The sequence below is a fragment of the Podarcis pityusensis genome, assembly GCF_964106645.2.
Source record: "Podarcis pityusensis genome assembly, chromosome: 3".
Lineage (NCBI taxonomy): Eukaryota > Metazoa > Chordata > Lepidosauria > Squamata > Lacertidae > Podarcis > Podarcis pityusensis.
Window position 1 is genome coordinate 103,813,004 of NC_138026.1, and position 19,409 is coordinate 103,832,412.

The window sequence follows — 19,409 nt, forward strand, 5'->3', positions numbered from 1 at the left end:
TAGGCCTCTCTGGACCTCTGAGAGGGCCTGGCCTGACCAAACAGGTTTTGCTCTTGTATTCTTTCAAAAACCTGCCAAACCTATTTGCTCAGAGGTGAAAGAGGGACAAAAGAATGATATATGTATACCCAGGTAGCGCTGCCCCTCTCAAATCTCTCTCATAAACCAATGTCTTCAGTCTTACAACAGTCTGAAGACTGTATGTTTTGTTAAGAAACCTAATTTGTAGTTGGGAGGTTACTTTTAGATTTTTCTGTGCTCTCCACCCATTATTCTGGCTTTTGCTAGTATAATGACTGGGGGTAGAAAAAACTAAGGCATGCAAAAAAAGGGGATTACTATGTGCTGTGTGTCACAAGTTAGGTTTACTGTCTTTTTTACATGGAAGTTTGCATCTCTAGTTGTTAATGGGCAGTGACCTCCATGAACCGCTACTAATTTTTTTAAGCCACCAGCAGCCATCACAATATCCAGTAGAATTGAGGTAATTCAGTAGATGACCTCAAAAAGTACTGTATTTCGGAAGAAATTTTAACAATGTTCTTCCTCAGCTTTATGTCTCTACCAGACAAAGATGGCAAAAGGTGGAGGCCAACGGTCTTGTGTCGAAATGAGCAGGCCCATCACAGCCCTTCTGTCTACACACAGCAAGTGCAAAGCTGTAGAACAGGTTAAGGCCAGAAACCTGCCTAAGAGGGCAGTGTGGTATAATGGTTAAAGTGTCAGCCTGGGGCTGGGTAAGCTCGGATTTAAAGACCATTTAAAGGGCCATAAAGCTCGCTTAAATGAACTGCTTGCTAGCTTAAATGAACTGTATTTCAGCATATTCCATCTTTAACGGGGGATAAAATGGGGAAAGAACTCCATAGCTTTGTGAAATGGCCGTAGCTGCATAATAAACCCATCAGGTTCAATCCCAGGCAACTCCGGGTAGGGCTGGGAGAGATCTCTTGGCTGAAAACCCGAAGAGCAGCTGTCAGTCAGTGCAGACAATATTGAGCTAAAGGGGCCAATGGTCTGACTCAATAGAAAGCATCTTACTATATGTGCGCGCGCGCACACACACACACACACACTGCCTTGAGCTGCTTGGAGGAAAGATGTGATTTTTTGGTATTTAGTTTATTTGACCAAATGGATTTACCACTTATGGCAAAACAGATATCAAAGAGGCTCAAACATAAGGTACTGTTGCAGAAACGATGAATTTCTAAAAACATCCTTCTGTCGTCAGGAAGACTATGATCGCCTGAGGCCGCTGTCGTACCCCATGACTGACGTCTTCCTCATCTGCTTCTCGGTGGTGAATCCAGCTTCCTTTCAGAATGTGAAGGAGGAGTGGGTGCCGGAATTGAAGGAATATGCGCCGAATGTACCCTATTTGTTAGTCGGAACCCAGGTAGGTCTGGATGTTGCGTGTTTTATGTGAACGAATGCAGAAAAACACCCCCACCCTGTTCTATTATACTCAGCCCAAATCCCTCTCTCCGAATCTTTTCCAGACCACGGCCCACATTCCCTGCCAGTGTGATGGGCAGGACCAGAGGCAAATGGGTCCAATCTGCTTTCAGTGCATGTCTTGCCAAATGCAAGGTGGTTCTTTTAAAAGGAGATTCAGAAGCAATACAAAACACGACTGAGTGAGAAGATTAAAGATTTTATTCTAAACTTACCAAACAGGAACTTCAGTCTGCCACTTGGAAGCCCTCAAGAAGAGGCGAAGTGACTCCCCCAGGTAGCTTCAGTTTGCACAGTCTGTCCACGAGCTTCTCAAAAACTCTGCCCACAACCATCCGATTTATAGCTAGCTAGCCTGTGTGGCTCGCCTGACTGCCTACATGCAGATCATTCATTACCAGCTACGTGCAGATTATTCATTAGCCACCCCCTCCTAATGCCTCATTAGGGACGCAGGTGGCGCTGTGGGTTAAACCACAGAGCCTAGGACTTGCCGATCAGAAGGTCGGCAGTTCGAATCCCCATGACGGGGTGAGCTCCCGTTGCTCGGTCCCTGCTCCTGCCAACCTAGCAGTTCGAAAGCACGTCAAAGTGCAAGTAGATAAATAGGTACCACTCCGGCGGGAAGGTAAACGACATTTCAGTGCACTGCTCTGGTTCACCAGAAGCGGCTTAGTCATGCTGGCCACATGACCCGGAAGCTGTACGCCGGCTCCCTTGGCCAATAAAGTGAGATGAGCGCCGCAACCACAGAGTCATCCGCGACTGGACCTAATGGTCAGGGGTCCCTTTACCTAATGCCTCATTTTCTCAAAACAATGTTCAGCATCAAAGAAGGCACCTAGCACTATCACTTCCTCCCAGCTCCTTGAAATACAATTTATCTTCAGGATAGATTGCCCATACAGTGCAGAAGGTCCCAGGTTCTGTCCTGGGCATCTCCAAATAAGATCCAGAGAAATTCTCGTCTGAAATCTTGGGTAGCAGTTGCTCGGCAATGTGGACAGTTCTGAGCTGGCTGAACCAATGGTCTGACTTAGTAGAAAGGCGGATTCCTTTGTTCCAGCCTGGCTCCTCCCACCTCCTGGCTCAAGCCACTCCCCCTTTGACCCAGCCCCGTTGTTCCATTTCATTCATTGATTTCACTTAATTGTTGCCCAAAGGTCTCCAAGCAACTTACAGCACGTGTGTGTGCGTGCACACAAACCTATTACCATAGTTCCTTGCTTCTGCCATGTATACAGACTTTCCTTGCTGTATACAGTGGTACCTCGGGTTACAGATGCTTCAGGTTACAGACGCTTCAGGTTACAGACTCCGCTAACCCAGAAATATTACCTCGGGTTAAGAACTTTGCTTCAGGATGAGAACAGAAATCGCACGGCGGCAGTGGGAGGCCCCATTAGCTAAAGTGGTACCTCAGGTTAAGAACAGTTTCAGGTTAAGAACGGACCTCCAGAATGAATTAAGTTCTTAACCCGAGGTGCCACTGTATTACTAGTCTGCAACAAATAGAGCAGGGGGTTATTCAAGAATAATCACATTTTAGAGGTGATAGAGTCCTCTATTCCTTGTGTGACCAGCACACAACAATGAAACCAGGGAATGGAGAAACTGCCCTGAGGAGGAATTCAAAATTGTGTTGCAAGCCATGCTCTTGAGTTGGATGAACGTCCTTTGTACATGAGACCCTCCCACACCCACAGCTAATCTTAAGACCGATGCCAAAATTTAGGATGCAAGCAAAGATCCGCATTTTGGATGTGCTCTGCGTATTGAACACTGGGTGATAAAAGCAGCAGTTGTGGGATGCAGGCTGGTGACTCAGGCAAGGCTCTGTATCACATCCTGCGAGAGATGGAAATAAGATCCTCGTGGTCATTGGCCAATCTTTGTTGTCACTGGGGGAAGGGGGAAATCCAAGCCTCTTGTGTGAGGTGGACAGAATAAGTTCTGGGCTGCTGGCCTAGCAGACGGAAGGCAGACCTGCCTGAGGGGCGGGGGAGGGGAGAGATCCACCTTCTTCTGAGACACTTTGCATTTATATATACTTGAGTGGTCGCTGCAGCACTGTAAGCTCCAGCCCTTACAAATTTCTTTTTGGAGGAGGATTGGAAAAAGAAACTGAATTGCAGGTCTTACTGTTTTTATTATTTTCTGTGTTGAAAAGGTAAGTGTGAAACTGTTTTTAGAATCAGGATGGAATGGCACAATAGGATAGAAAACACACATTTCCAAAATATGTGTTTGCTTAATAGTAGCAATGCAGGGACGCGGGTGGCGCTGTGGTCTAAACCACTGCGCCTAGGGCTTGCCAATCGGAAGGTCGGTGGTTTGAATCCCTGCGACAGGGTGAGCTCTTGTTGCTCGGTCCCAGCTCCTGCCAACCTAGCAGTTTGAAAGCACATCAAAGTGCAAGTAGATAAATAGGCACCACTCCGGCGGGAAAGTAAACGGCGTTTCTCTGTGCTGCTCTGGTTTCGCCAGAAGTGGCTTAGTCATGGTCGCCACATGACTCGGAAAAACTGCCTGCGGGCAAATGTCAGCTCCCTCGGCCAGTAAAGCGAGATGAGCGCCGCAACCGCAGAGTCGTTCGTGACTGGACTTAACTGGACTTTACCTTTTAGCAATGCAGGGCAGAAATGACTGAGGGTCCTACCTCTAGGTGTTTTCCTTCTCAGCTCTTTCTGAACTTGGAGCTGGCTGGGAACTCTCTCCCTCCCCCCTCGGTGTATAAACACACAGCCAGGGAGTTAACCCCCCACCTCTCGTCCCACTAATTCTCCCCTACGAATGCATAGGGTTCCCAGGCATTGTCCCATCAGAGAGATGTTTAGATCCAGACCTGCTTAGCTATAACACAGGGGTAGGCAACCTCAGGCCTGGCGGCTGCATGCGACCCAATCGCCTTCTCAGGCCAGCCCAAGGATGGTCCAGGAATCAGCGTGTTTTCACATGAGTAGAATGTGTCCTTTTATTTAAAATGCATCTCTGGGTTATTTGTGAGGCATAGGAATTCATTCATATTTTTTTCCAAAATATAGTCCGGCCCCCCACATGGTCTGAGGGATGGTGGACCGGCCCACGGCTGAAAAAGGTTGCTGACCCCGGCTATAACATCATGGGGGCCTTCATCCTGTCCTGGGCTTAGGAAACCCTTATGTTTTCATATGTGTTGGAAGCTGCCCAGAATGGCTGGGGCAACCCGGCCAGATGGGTGGGGTATAATTTTTTTTTTTTAAAAAATTAAATTATTGTTATTATTATTATTATTATTATTATTATTATTATTACAACTTATAATTCCATCCGCAAAAAGGTATGGTCTCCACCCGTTTCCACTCAGAACATAGCTTAGCTGTTGCACTAAGAGAAAACCCCGTTTTGCTCTCAGATCTTGCCAATTTAACTCTCAGAATATGGATTGGATCCAACCTGTTAGTTGCACTTTGGACCCCTAGCATTTAATTTGAAGTTAGTAATGTCCCAATAATTTCCCTGGGACCTAAGTGGATTCAATCCTATGTGTCTGGTTTTTGTTTTGTTTTGAAATATCTGGATTCTGAAGTGAACGTAAGAAAGTGTCCACATTTATTTCCTAACAGATCGATCTCCGTGATGACCCCAAAACTTTAGCAAGGCTGAATGACATGAAGGAGAAACCAATTTGTATGGAGCAGGGACAGAAATTGGCAAAAGAGGTAAGCTGGCCATTCAGAGATTTGGAGGCCTCTGGCCTGGAGTTTCCTCCTCTGTTGCGTCCTGTATTCTCTCCTTCCCTCTTCTCTTCACCCTTTCTCTCGCACTTTAAAAAAAAAAGTGTATCAGTCTGTAACATTTATTTTATTCTTGCCAATGCATCCAAAAGGATTTGCCAGGTCCTTAACATCAATATAAAAACAAGACATATTAAAACATAAGGAAACAGCAACACCGTCACAACACCACCAGCAGCAAAACAGAGCTGAATAAGGACATGAAGACAACTTGTTTTCTGTTTTCCCCCAAATGCCCTCCAAACTGACACGGCTCTCTTAACCCCATTTGTGAGGGAGGCTAGGAGGTGCCATCACTGAGAAGGCCCTGTAGTTCCACAAATGCAATGTAATTGTGTGTGCATACCTAGATAGAATTATATGACAGCATTGGTCAATACTGATAACACTTGGAATTTGCATTTCACTTTGAGGTGGGGTACCAGAAACAAACCTCTCAGCGCAAAGCCATGGGGGATTGTTATCCCAAGCCCTTGGAGATAGTTGTCCTTCGCCAATCGAGTGACAGATAGATAGATGCCCTGTCAACCAATTATTTGCATTTGTCATGTGGCACTGATTGAAAAACTAGGAAAATAATTGTGCCTGTTGTTGTTTTTTAAAAAAAGTTGCCTTGTTTCTGAAACAATTTTAAAAATTGCATCTGAGAATGGGAGGTGAGTTCATGACAGCACAGGCACCAGCCAATCAGTGCTCTATACCAGTTTCCACTGTAAGCTTTCTGTTTTTGCAGAACCTGATCTTGGAGAGCGAATGGTTTGGGCAGTAGTGTCACAGAGAGTGCATTTTCATGATGACCCCAGTGCTCAACTTCATTCTGGATGGAGCGTGAATTCTCAAATCATCAAAAATGTCAAATGACGCAATTCTTCTTTTAGTGGAAAACCTTTTCGCAGAAAACAGCAGTGACCAGAGGTTGCTGGATCTGGTGCATATGGAGATAGCCGAATTAGTGAGCACAGCACAATATTAGCCGTTAATGAAGCCGGTTTGCTCATGAATAAAACATAGCCTTAATATTCCTGACGAGGGTGGCCCATTTAATACTTTTCTAATAATTAGAAAACAACTCTTCACAACGGAAAGCAATAAAACACATTAACGAAGTGAGCCATTGAGACTTAAAATGTTTAGCCTTACCTTTAGGGTATTCCAAAATGAATATTACTTAAAATATTGGTCGAGGTGATGCCGGGTTACCACAGCTACTTTTGTTTATCGGCTTATTCCTGCTGGAGAGTTTAATCTCTACAAAATTGCCTCTGTGATTTCTTTTGCCCACTCTGCCTTCCTAAAATGCTTCAAGATCACATTGCCAGCCGTCAAACACACTAACAGAAACATCACTGCTTGGGTCTTACAGTCCTAAGGTCCCATCCCAGGGAAGTCCCTCTCTGAGCATGGAGGAGATCTGAGTCAGATGCTTCCTTCCAGCTGCTGTGGAAACCACCATGGTCCTTGTCCTAAATAATAATAATAATAATAATAATAATAATATTAATAATACCCCACTGATCTGACTGACTCTGGGTGGCTTCCAGCATATACAGAAACATAATAAAATACCAAAACATTGAAAACTTCTCTATACAGGGCTGCCTTCAGATGTCTTCTAAAAGTTGTATACAGTGGCACCTTGGTTCTCAAACTTAATCCGTTCCGGGAATCCAATCCTGAAACGGTTCGAAAACCAAGGTGTGGCTTCTGATTGGCTGCAGGAGCTTCCTGCACTCAAGCAGAAGCTGCGTTGGATGGTTGGCTTCTGAAAAACGTTCACAAACCAGAACACTTCTGGGTTTGCGGCGTCCGGGAGCCGATTTGTTCAACAACTAAGCCGTTCAGGAACCAAGGTACCGCTGTAGTTACTTATCTCTTTGACACCTGACGGGAGGGCACCACTATCGAGAAGGCCCTCTGCCTGTTTCCCTGTAACCTTAGTTCTCACAGTGAGGGAATTGCCAGAAGACCCTCGGAGCTGGAGCTCAGTGTCTGGACTAAACGATGGGGGTGGAAATGCTCCTTCAAATATACAGTGGTACCTCGGGTTAAGTACTTAATTTGTTCCGGAGGTCCGTTCTTAACCTGAAACTGTTCTTAATCTGAAGCACCACTTTAGCTAATGTTGCTGCCGCCGCGCCGCTGGAGCATGATTTCTGTTCTCATCCTGAAGCAAAGTTCTTAACCCGAGGTACTATTTCTGGGTTAATGGAGTCTGTAACCTGAAGCGTATGTAACCCGAGGCAAATTGTAACCCGAGAGACAAATTGGAGGCATGCCGGTGGTGGAATTAGGGGTGTGGGGAAGTGTATCAGAACATGATCCAAACCGTTCCCAGGCCCCCCGGTACACTGACAAACCGGGGGGGGGGGGCGACTATGGCAGCCATGGAGTTTTCTAATGGGAGGGAAATGGTTGAAGAGGGAGAAAAATCCCAGAAAATGACGAAGGGGCGTAAGAGTGCTATTCTGCCCTTTTCTCTGTTTTGCCCATGCAAGTCCAGCAGGGTGTTGGATGTGGCGATCTGGCCTCCTTTCGTTTCTTCTCCCTCCTCCTGCCCCCTTTAGGAGTGCAGCCTTAATGTGTTTTCTTCAGAAACTGCACCTAATGAAAAGAATTCTAAATCTGTCACCGAAAGACAAAGTGAAGGCGTAACCTCTTTTCCTGGAGGGTTAAAACAGTAGGATGTTTTTCACAGGGCAAAGACAAAACAAACCTTGATGTGTTCCATAAAAACAAAGGTGCCCACAAGCTGGCAAATGGAGTTTGGGGAGGAGGGAGGTGTCTTTGCGTGCCTGTGCAGCTATTAAAGACATTTGTTTTCTTGACAGATAGGAGCCTACTGCTACGTGGAGTGCTCGGCTTTAACCCAGAAAGGACTGAAGACGGTTTTCGATGAAGCTATCATAGCCATTTTAACTCCAAAGAAACACACGGTGAAAAAACGGATAGGCTCGAGGTGCATTAATTGCTGCCTGATCACGTGAGACCCGCCGGGACGATGGCCACACATACTGTGAAATATCCAATACCGTGCAAACATACACTTAAAACAACAACAACGCTCTAGCCACAGATCTGAGATCAATTGGGAAGCTGATTTTAGGAAACTGGCAGTGGGCAAAATCCAGAATGTGTGGGAGGGAAATCCCAAATCAGTGAAGGAGCAAGCAGCATCTGTTACAAACACTTTATTCAGGCTGGAAGGAAAAGTACAATCTCTCAGGGGTAACATAATTTAGGACAAGCGACAGATGCATCATCATGTTGCCACAGCATGCAAAACGTGCTGTGAGGAGGAGGAGGAGGAGGAGGAAGGCCTGACAATGCTCCAAAAGTGTTTCAATCGCCTTCTGCTTTGACCGTGGTCTCTGCGCAGTCACGACGCCAGGAATCAGCACAGCAACAAAAAATGCTTTCTCTCTTTGCGCCAGCTATCTGCTTTTGTACGTAAGCTGCTTCCTGTTCCAGTATATCCACAAAGGTGCAATAAGGAGACCGGCCACGTAGCCAAAGGTCGCTCCGAGCGAACAGGAAATGGGCCACACCTGAAGGAAGAGAATTGCCATGTGGAGAGAGGAGAGAAAGGAAGAGGTCAGACCCTCAACGTACTTTGAGGAGCACAAGTTTCCCGTGCAATCGAACGAAGAAACCAAAACGCGGTACAGGATCCATTGCAGAGCTCGACCTGCTTTCTCAGAGAATGCCAAAAGTGTTAGCGGTTCATCACGCATCTATTACGTGAACACTAAATGTTGTACAGTTTTTAAACTTGTGTGCATTAAAATGTAACTAGGCTTTTTGGCTATTGCAGATGACACTTGATAATTCCCAGAACTAACGTGGAGCGTTTTAACCCGCCAGTTTTGGGGCCTGGGCTGCTGATGTGCTCCTGCTTTGCTATTATTATTATTATTATTATTATTATTATTATTATTATTATTTCTGTAATAGTGGATTGTTAATATAGCCTGTACTTCTTCCTCCCTGCTCCCTGCCCCCCAAAGTCATGGCAGATTTTCATTGCTGAAAAGCTGTGACAAAGCGTTTAGCCACAAAGCACAATTTGAACAAAGCATTACTAAGGAAGACCATAGACAGAAAGTAGATTGAGATCTACTAGCAGACTTCTGGGTGCTTACCAGTAGATCACCAAGGATTTCTAACTCCTGATTGTTTAACAAGGCCACAACTCTGGAGCCAAACTAAGTTGCTGAAGGGTGTGGGGGAATGCCTAGGAATGGATAACTCTGTGAAAGGTCTGTGAGATGAGTTCTGGCCTTGAAATGAATTCTTAAGCTGATATAGAGCCCTTAATTCTTTGTTCACCTCTATTTCTGAGCTACTCTTCTTCACTTGGTGCTTGCTGGTGGACACCTGGGGATTCTAGAAGTAGAGAGAGAGGGGAAAGACCCCAAAGTAGGTCTGCAAACTTGAACTAACTTCATCTCTGCCATACACCACGAGGAAAGCAAGATTCGGTAGACGACAAATTGTCACGCTCTGCTTGAGTGGTTGCTAATAGTTGGGGGAGGAAGTCTCTGCAAAACCGGCCTCTGCCTCCCTGCCAGGAAGCACGTTGTCTTCCCAGCATCTTTGGGGTTTGATAACTCTCCCCTCGCCCCTTTACCCCACAAGTGCTTTTCTCCATTGAAAAGGCTGCAAGCACCTGAAAGTTGGTGAATGAGGCCCAACAAAATTAGTCAGGGAGCCAAAAGGGGAAGAGGCTTCAAGGAGATCAGAAACAGAAATGCAGAAACACACACATACACAAGGCCAACAAGCTTAATTCAGATTTTGAAAACAAAGTAGGAACTGTCTGATTAATCAGACAGGGTTCCATTCTAATCCCAGCATCCTAACTAGTGGCAAAGAAGAAGCCACTAGTTAGAATCTGACAAACTGCACTACAAAGTAGTCCTAGTTTTTACTCACGAACAGCTACTGTCCTGTGATGTTAGAAGCCACAGCAGGCAGCATTTTAGATGAGGGATTTCCTCCGGTGTGAGAGGAGAGAGGCCCCCTTCTAAGATTTTACCTCCCTCTTCAGTTTTTATAACGTCTTACATAAAAATTAAATTAACAAAAAAGCCAGCTAGTTGCCAAGTTAAATAGTGGGGTTTTTTAAAATATAAAAATCATCTTTAAAAATGGGTGCATTGCAAGTGAAGTCATGGCTGACTTAAGTCCCGCACTCTACGTATCAACTAACGCTGAACCCAACCCAAAGTAAATGTAAGAGATAAATGTATGTGCAAAGGTTTAAGAACCCCAAAGTGGTTGGCGTAAACTAACCCTGCTCAAATTTTGTCTTCCTGAAGGATCAAACTAATCCAAGATTTAAATATCTGCAAAGATATAGAGGAGCAAAACTGAATAAAAAATAGACTCACTGAAATGTCCCCATGCATTTAAACACTTTGTAGCTCCTAGCAAAAAGGCTCTTCGCCTGTAATTGCAAACTAGTGGCACACTACTTGGTTGTGTTCCCTCGGCAGTCCTCCACAACCCTGAAAACGACAAACTTTCTACTTCTAAAGTCTCCCGAGATCATGAAATCTGTGCCAGGGAACCAAATTTGCACTCGCACACTGCACAAGTGTGGAATACAAATAATCCCGGATGCAAGACTGATGTATTCCCTGCCCAAGCAAGCATCAAAGGAACAATTGTATGTAGTAGTGTGCAGTGTCCCCCAACTTTGCAGTTATTATGCCGGGGCAGTCATTGCTGTAGATTAAAACATAATGGCATCATTGTGTGCACTGATGGCGAACTGATGCCAAATGCTGATACTGTCCCAGTGGTTCAACAGTGGCCCACATTTGTTCTATGATGCTGAAGCCCTATGCAAATATTCTAACCGAGCGCACTGTCTTGGCTCCCTGCCCTGACAGTCAGGTGCTTGGAGTCACATTCAAATCAGGGCCGTTGCATGAAGAGCCCAATGGGCATCGCTCTGATCTGCACAACTCGTGCTCCTCACAAGTGTGTCTGTGCATACAGCGACCACACAGAAAGCATCTTCATGGCTTGGGCTCTACTGTGTGTTAGTACCAAGCAATGCCTAAGCAGACATCCCAGGCATGGGACACAGGGTGGGGCTATCCCAATCCATACATAGGGACGGCGTTCGAATGAACATTTAAGAACTCTGGAGTGGTGGGAAAGTGGCGTCTTGCAAGTGAATGCTGCAAGCACCAACATGCAGGCAGCTAGCTGGGCAATGAGCAATTATTCCAAGTAATAGGTTAGAAAACGTTCTTGGTGCCAATGATTCATTCCGACCTTGACTTGAATATTCTGGCAAAACAGAAGGCTGATTTTCAACAGTGAGTGAAAGAAGTAAATGATAGACTCGCCCACTTTTGAAACCTGATCGCCTCCATCGCAACATAAAAGGCCAACTTTTATGAACTTAAAAGCCGCAACTTGTCGAGAGGCGAGGGAGCAAAATACTGTGCTGCAGTCCAAGTTCTGCTGTTTTATTGCGCACTCTGGGTACAGACCATCCTCACTGTGCATTGTGTTTTTCTGAAACGAGTATATGCTACACTTCATTCATCTTTACAACAGGCACGATTTGTTCTCCTCATTTCTCCCGTTCTCCCATCTCCTGGACAGCAAAGAAAGCGCAACCCAGGCATGTGAGAAAATGGGTTTTCGTTCTCCAGCTTTTCGCTTCTGCCCCAAGCTTGCATTGCACAAACTCCAGGACGGAAGTATTTGAGGTGAGGAGGCAGGGGAAAGAGCTGGTGGCTTCCACTTCTGCAATTTTTTTCTTCTAGCTGTTAATCTTTTCCTCACGACATGTTAATAAAACTTTTTATTTTTGCTACCCGGAATTGACGGCGATGCGGTCTTCCTGCACTTAAGCATCACATTCCTCGGTTTGCGTGTTTAGTATAATGGAGCATTATTTGGAGGTCTTTAGGAGTGTAGCGAAGATGACAGCAATCATCTTTTCATGAGGTGCCTTAGGTACTCTTTATTGACCTTGCTTCCGTTTTTCTAGTCCTGGTTTCAGAAAAAGCTCATGGGTTCTCTCGCAATTGCTTTTCAAACCAAAGATGTGCTTGCTCCGTGCGTTAACAATGGTGCCGCGTATTTTTGCAGGAGACTTATACGTAAGCCAATGCATATTCAACGCTAGTATGTTGTGTTCTGTGGCCTAATGAAGGCTGTAACTCCACTGGACATTTTCATTCAAAATAAAACTTACATTTCATCAGGAATTGACTAATCGTGATTAGAGGATAATCTGGGCACTGATATGCTGGTTTTTATGAAATACTGAGTTATCTTCTGGTGCCTTTTATCGTCCACTGGTCAAGGCGGGGGGGGGGGGGAGACTGTGTATATTTGAAGCTAACCATGCATCCTTCTCTTAATATGAGCGATGGATTCCTAGATATCATATCTAGCATTCCTAGATTTCCTAGATATCATATCTAGCATTCCTAGATTTCCTAGATATCATATCTAGCATTCCTAGATATCATCACTGCTGGGTTAAACCCACCTCTATCTGTCCATCAGGAAAGGCCAGGGCAAATGGAACAGCTCTGATCTTGTAGGCACAATTCAGAGGGCAGATTAAGGCCATGGGAAATGTATATTTCCTCCACCTGCTGCTATCCATGCTTAAGGGAGATGTTGGCGCATTGGCTAATGCCCTGCTTGACCAGGATTCGTAATCCACTTGGCTAAGTTGGTTCAATGCTCGATTAGGCAAGGAAAGGCAATTTGCTGAAGGAAGAAGAGGCAGGTATAGTTTTTAGACCCTGCAGCCTTCTCTTAGTCGTGACTTAAGAGATGGAATCCTGTACCTGTGCATTAGTCCAAAGAGCTTAGCGATACACTAGAATAGCTGTCGCCAATCCAGTGCCCTCTAGATGTTTTTGGCCTACAACTCCCAGCAGCCCCAGCAAGCACGTACTGGCTGAGGCTGCTGGGAGTTGTAGGCCAAAGCCTCTGGAGGCCATCAGAATGGTGAAGACTGCAGCAGAAGACTAGCAATGCCTAGGACGGTTTTCAGAAAATTGGAGTCTTTATGACTTCTCTTTTATGAATCAATTATCTTGGGGCATACTTGCTATTTCATCAATGTGCGCTTCAAAACAAAAACTGGAGCTGCCAAGTGCTACCGCGATGATTTCTAGAGGGTATAGCTTTTTTCTTTTTTGCCCCTCTTGCTGGAAAAAGTGCTTTCCGAACCAGAAAAATAAAAATAACTCCCCCATCTTTTCATATGCTACAGTCATCGTTTTTACGTTCACCCACATCTTGCTCAGTTATAAATGCCAGAGGCATTGTAATAGGAACAGAGCCTGGTCTTTGGGCGATAAGCTTAGGAATGTTCTTTGACAAGCCAGTTCCAAAAAACAAAACAAAAAAACGGTGGCATAGCTTGTTCAGTAAATAAACCTTGGCATAAACTACTGCTTCCTTTTGTTTTGCACTATTTTAGGCAGGGGGAGAAGGGATGGCCAGAAGCCATAGACCTACACAACTTTTGTGTGCATGCCCAACATGGATTTGACGCAGGATTTCCCATACGAGCTTCAGAGGTGGCATGGGGAGAAGACAATTAATTGATAAATTAAATGTTTTTAAACCCGGTGGGGGCACACACAAACTCTTGGGTTCGCCTATAAGTGGCTTTTTGGATCCCGGGCACCAACTAAGCGGTACCACTAGACAATTTTCTCAGGATTGCTCTGTCCATTTCAATTATCACAAACTATGCCTATAACATTCACCCACGAATCCCAAACTTTGGCTCCATTTCTCTCTCTGGCTACAGCCACCCTGTACATTCAAAGCATGCTTACACCCTTTGAACAATCACGGCACCCCGCTCCCAAAAAATATTGGGATCTGTAGTTTGTTAAAGCTGCTGGGAATCGTAGCTCTGCGAGAGGCTCTCCTAACAACTCTCAGCACCTGTAACAACACATAGTTCCCAGGATTCTTTGGGGGAAGCCATAACAGCTAAAGTGCTTTAAAGTGTATGATGTGATTGGGACTGCAGTCTCATCCATGCTCATACACTGATTCCCTGTGGTGTGTTGAGCATATAGGAATATCAGAGCCACAGGAGGTTTTCCTACCAATTGTGTCCCCACTACAGCCGGCCCCATCCGCATCAGGTTGCAGATTCACCCATGCTCTCTGCTACTGGAGACTCTTGTTCTTGTTGACATCATGGGGGGGGGGGTGTCTTTACCACCAAGCAATGTTAAACCAGAAAAGCTTACTTGGCCCAGTATACAACCCTGAGCTGTCACTGTTTTTAAAGGTTTCAGAAGCTCTCCCCAGAGAGGTCAGAAAGACTAAACCTGCAGTCCTCATTATGGAGAAGTTCAAGTGCTTTCCAGTTGCACTCAGCTGTTTGCCAGGATGTCAAAAGCAGGCGTGGAGCTTTTGAAGATGACATAAAACAGATTTGGTGGGCAACGTCAAACGCACGGCATGCAGGCAGCCTCCACGTTTTACCTTTCGTATACTTTGTGTTTATGCAAGACTTGGTAAGCTCTTCTCCTGTAATGAAGGCGGCTGCCTCATGCAAATAAATCAATTTACTGAACTTTGCAATTTTTAAAGAAAATCTATTGATGCCTTCTTTAACTGTCTGCCCCAAATCACCCTTAATAATGCCATTCTTGGTTCCAATTGAATTCATGTCATATTTTTGGTCCACAATTTTACAAGCTATATTAGCCTTAGCTGAGGACTAAGTTCGCTAGCTCCCTTTCAACTCTAGGATTCCAGAGGAGCACACAATAATTTTGACTAAACTTTGCCATCTTTTTATGTTGTGAACCGCCCCGAATCGACGGATGAAGGGTGGTATACAAATTAAATAAATAAATAAAAACACATTTTTCCATTTCACAAAACAGAAGAATGGGATTTTTTCACTTGCCATCGGCTTACTGAGGTTTGCAAGCATTGCATTTGGTGAAGAGGCGTGGTCTCCTTTTCATGGAATGCACTGAAACATTTGTCTAGTTACTGAATAAAATGTGTCATTACACTAAGTGGTTTCACATCCTGGAATGGACAGTATTTGCATGTAATGGGCAATTCAGGTTGAAGACTACAAAGAGACATTCGACAGTTTTGAGATTTTTTTAAAGAAAAAACTTGATAGAATTCTGTTCAACAGCAACTAGAAACAGAATAAACTATAGAAATGTCACAGTCTGGTTGGATTTGCAAGCGGCAAGGGCAAATGTTTAGCTTTTTCTTGGAAATGACAGGAAAAATTAAAGTTTTTATTCTAAGGGCTGCCTTCAGACTTGATCTCACACCAATTCCTATGTAATATATTTTATTATTTATACCTTGGTTATCTGGCTGGGTTTCCCAAGCCATATCTAAAAACATAACAAAAACATCAATCCTTTAAAACTTCCCTAAACATTAAAAACTTCCCTGAACAGGGCTGCCTTCAGATGTCTTCTAAAAGTCAGATAGTTGTTTATCTCTTTGACGTCTGATGGGAGGAGCAGGCACCACCACCGAGAAGGCCCTCTGCCTGGTTCCCTGTAACTTCGCTTCTCACAGTGAGGGAACCAGAAGGCCCTCGGTGCTGGATCTCAGTTTCTGGGCTGAGCAATGGGGTGGAGATGCTCCTTCAGGTATACTGGGCTGAGGCCGTTTAGGGCTTTAAAGGTCAGCACCAACACTTTGAATTGTGCTCGGAAACATACTGGGAGCCAGGGTAGATTATTTGGAACCAGGGTTAGTTATATGGTCCTGGCAGCCACTCCCAGTCACCAGCCTAGCTGCCGCATTCTGGATTAGAGCACATTGCAGTAATCCAAGTGGGAGATAACCAGAGCATATACCACTCTGGCATGACAGTGTGCAGGCAGGTAGGGTCTCAGCCGGCGTACCAGATGGAGCTGGTAGACAGTCCCCCAGGAAACAGAATTAACCTGCGCCTCCATGGACAGCTGTGCGTCCAAAAGGATTGCATTCTCCTGGTTGCACATTCCCCCCCCCCTTTCTACACGTCGCACACTTCCTTCTGGAAAAAAGAAAATAATTTCCAAAGCAGGAAAGTAACCATCTTTCTCTCCCACTTTTAGGGCTTTAAAGGTCAGCACCAACACTTGAATTGTGCTTGGAAATGTAGTGAGAGCTAGTGAAGATCCTTTAGGGCCGGTGTTATATGGTCAGTCACCAGTCTAGCTGCCACATTCTGGATTAGTTGTAGTTTCAGAGTCACCTTCAAAGGTAGCCCCACATAGAGCGTATAGCAGTAGCCCAAGCGGGAGAAAACTGGAGCATGCACCACTCTGGCGAGACAGTCTGCAGGCAGGTAGGGTCTCAGCCTGCGTACCAGATGGAGCTGGTACACAGCTGTCCTGGACACAGAATTAACCCAGGTCTCCATGCATGGCTGTGAGTCCAAAATGACTCCCAGGCTGCCATCTGGTCCTTCAGGGGCACAGTTACCCCATTCAGGACCAGGGAGTCCTCCACACCAGCCTGCCCCCTGTCCCCCAAGAACAGTACTTCTGTCTTGTCAGGATTCAACCTCAATCTGTAAGCCACCATCTATCTGCCAACCGTCTCCAGACACTCACACAGGACCTTCACTGCCTTCACTGGTTCTGAATTAAATGAGAGGTAGAGCTGGGTATCATCTGCATACTGGTAGACACCCAGCCCAACCCCCCTGATTATCTCTCCCAGCGGCTTCATATGGATATTAAAAAGCACGGGGGAGAGGATGGAACCCTGAGGCACCTCACAAATGAGAGCCCAGGGGTCCAAACACTCAACCCCCCCCCTTTCTGGATATGGCCCAGGAGGAAGGAGCCGAACCACTGTGTAGCAGTGCCCCCAGCTCCCAGTCCCTATAGACGGTCCAGAAGGATGTCATGGTTGATGGTATCAAAGGCCGCTTAGAGATCCAGCAGAACTAGGAAACAGCTTTCACCTTTGTCCCTAGCCTGCCAGAGATCATCGACCAGCGCGACCAAGGCAGTTTCAGTCCCATGATGAGGCTTGAATCCCAATTGGAAGGGATCCAAATCGCTCAATCACCTTGCCCAAGAACGGAAGATTTGAGACTGGACGATAGTTGGCCATATTGGCTGGGTCCATTCACCACCCCATGGAGTCCATCGTCCAGTCCTCCCCAGCTCACCTTTATGGGCCAGGATGGGCAAGGATCAAGGAGACAGGTGCCAGTTTCACTCATCTAAGCAGCAAATACAAATCACAGAAGCATATAATTGTAGAAGGAACCTCAAGGGTCATCTAGTCCAACCCCCTGCAATGCAGGAACCCCACTTTTTAGTGTCTTTAATAGGGTTTCCGTTCACATGCATCTTGTAGGTTTAAAAAACTAGCCTTTGGCCATTGATTTCTGAGTGGTGCAATGTATGTATTTTGTACTCAATTTGTTTGTGAGCAAAAAATAGCATTTGAGGCAGCCCTGAAATGAAAGCCTTAGAAAGTCTGTGAAATAAGAGTTGGTGCAGCACAGTGGCTAAAAGTCTGGGGCTCAGATCTCGCATCTGCCAGGAACTTGCTAAGCAGCCTCAAGCAAACTGTTCTCCATCAACCGCAGCTGCCTTCATTACAGGAGGAAAAGAGTTTACTAAGAAAGTAATTTTAGGGGCGGGGGGCGGAATGCCACTGATTATGTAGATAGGTTTTGGTTTTGAGTTATTAATCACGGGCCTTACATAAATTTCATAAAGTTAAAAGAGCAACGTCTTCTTAAAAGACTGTAAACATTATTTTAGAAGAAAAAGGAGGGATTTGAGACAGCAATCTATTTTTGGAAAACATATTAAGTGATACTTAGCATGACACATATTTATGAGGCCTAACTATTTCTATTTTCAGCCCATTTAATTTTATTTCCACTTTAATTTCATAGCTCATATTGCATTATAAATACTCCCCTCTGCAGGAGCCAAATTTTGCTGAAGGCAGCAGTTTTTATGTCCGCATTTGAGGAAACTGATTTGTGGGCGCGGGAAGTTACCTGACTAACACAAATCTTTCTTCGTTTCATGAAATTTACTGTTTGGTTGCAAGAAAGGAAAAGAAAAAAACCCTCAAAAGTGTTGAGGAAAACCCCCAAACAAATCACTAAAGGGGGAAGTGAAAAATAAGGGTGGATTCAACTCACCAGTCACATCAGTGGAAGTCTTGCCTAAGGACTTCTGTTTGTGCAATGGGGCTTTTGCACCTCCCCCTGAAATTGGGGTGGTGTGCGGGGGGGACAGGGACAGAGGGGGGGTCATTCCACCTGGCAAGTTGCAACGCTTGCAGAGATGGAATGGTGAGGAAAATGTGAGATTTCAGTAGTGATTTCAGTAGCCTTTCAGGCAAACTCTTTCATTGCCCCTTCTTTGATGAACTGACATCAACAGTTGGGAAGGAAGTGTTTCAAAAATGAAGCTGGACAAGCATATTTGCGAGATCCTTTAGACCAGGATGGGTGGGGGCCCCTTTTTCGGCCAAAAGCCACGTTACCCTGGCAGAAAGCAAATGACATTTTGAAAGGAAGAAGAACAGAGAACAGCAATGAGCTATCACCGTTAATTTCTACAGTAGCGTCCCATCTCTCGGAATGGTCTCCCCAGAGAGGACCGCCTGGTGCCCTCTTTGTCATTGTATCGAGCAAAACACCTGGGGGCATGTTGCAGTGGGAAACAATGCACAAATCCATTAAAACCTAAACCTTTTCCTGTGACTGGAACATGAAGTGCCATAAGTTCACAAGGAAGCCCTCCAGACCTATGCTATTTGGGCACAGAATGACAACACTTGCTGTTTTTGACACTGCTTACATCTCAAATCCGTCTGAGCCATTTAGGCGCAGATAACACAACCTTGATGGCAGAAAGTGAGAAGGAATTAAAGAACCTTTTAATGAGGGTGAAAGAGGAGAGCGCAAAATATGGTCTGAAGCTCAACATCAAGAAAACAAAGATCATGGCCACTGGTCCCATCACCTCCTGGCAAATAGAAGGGGAAGAAATGGAGGCAGTGAGACATTTTACTTTCTTGGGCTCCATGATCACTGCAGATGGTGACAGCAGTCACAAAATTAAAAGACACCTGCTTCTTGGGAGGAAAGCAATGACAAACCTAGACAGCATCTTAAAAAGCAGAGACATCACCTTGCCAACAAAGGTCTGT

General features: G+C 45.2%; 2 protein-coding genes and 1 long non-coding RNA gene across 6 annotated transcripts in view; 2 read left to right on the forward strand and 1 right to left on the reverse strand.

The window, feature by feature from the left end:
* The window catches only part of RHOQ (ras homolog family member Q), a 31,848-nt gene extending 19,382 nt beyond the window's left edge, over positions 1-12,466 (forward strand). The window contains exons 3-5 of one of the 2 annotated variants that reach the window (XM_080998211.1): positions 1,235-1,399; positions 5,064-5,159; positions 8,067-12,466. In XM_080998211.1, the coding sequence (XP_080854337.1) occupies positions 1,235-1,399; positions 5,064-5,159; positions 8,067-8,099 (294 nt within the window). In that variant the 3' untranslated portion in view covers positions 8,100-12,466. Of the gene's footprint in view, positions 1-1,234; positions 1,400-5,063; positions 5,160-8,062 lie in introns of both variants that reach the window. The other variant, XM_080998210.1, reaches the window with a different exon arrangement.
* On the forward strand, positions 5,171-7,655 carry LOC308472963. The gene is made up of 2 exons (XR_013983830.1): positions 5,171-6,492; positions 6,641-7,655. It is a non-coding gene; the product is annotated as an uncharacterized lncRNA (long non-coding RNA).
* The window catches only part of PIGF (phosphatidylinositol glycan anchor biosynthesis class F), a 45,596-nt gene continuing 34,594 nt past the window's right edge, over positions 8,408-19,409 (reverse strand). For all 3 annotated transcript variants that reach the window (XM_080998205.1, XM_080998204.1, XM_080998206.1), the window contains exon 6: positions 8,408-8,779. In XM_080998205.1, coding sequence (XP_080854331.1) covers positions 8,666-8,779 — 114 coding nt within the window. In that variant the 3' untranslated portion in view covers positions 8,408-8,665. The remainder of the gene's footprint in view (positions 8,780-19,409) is intronic.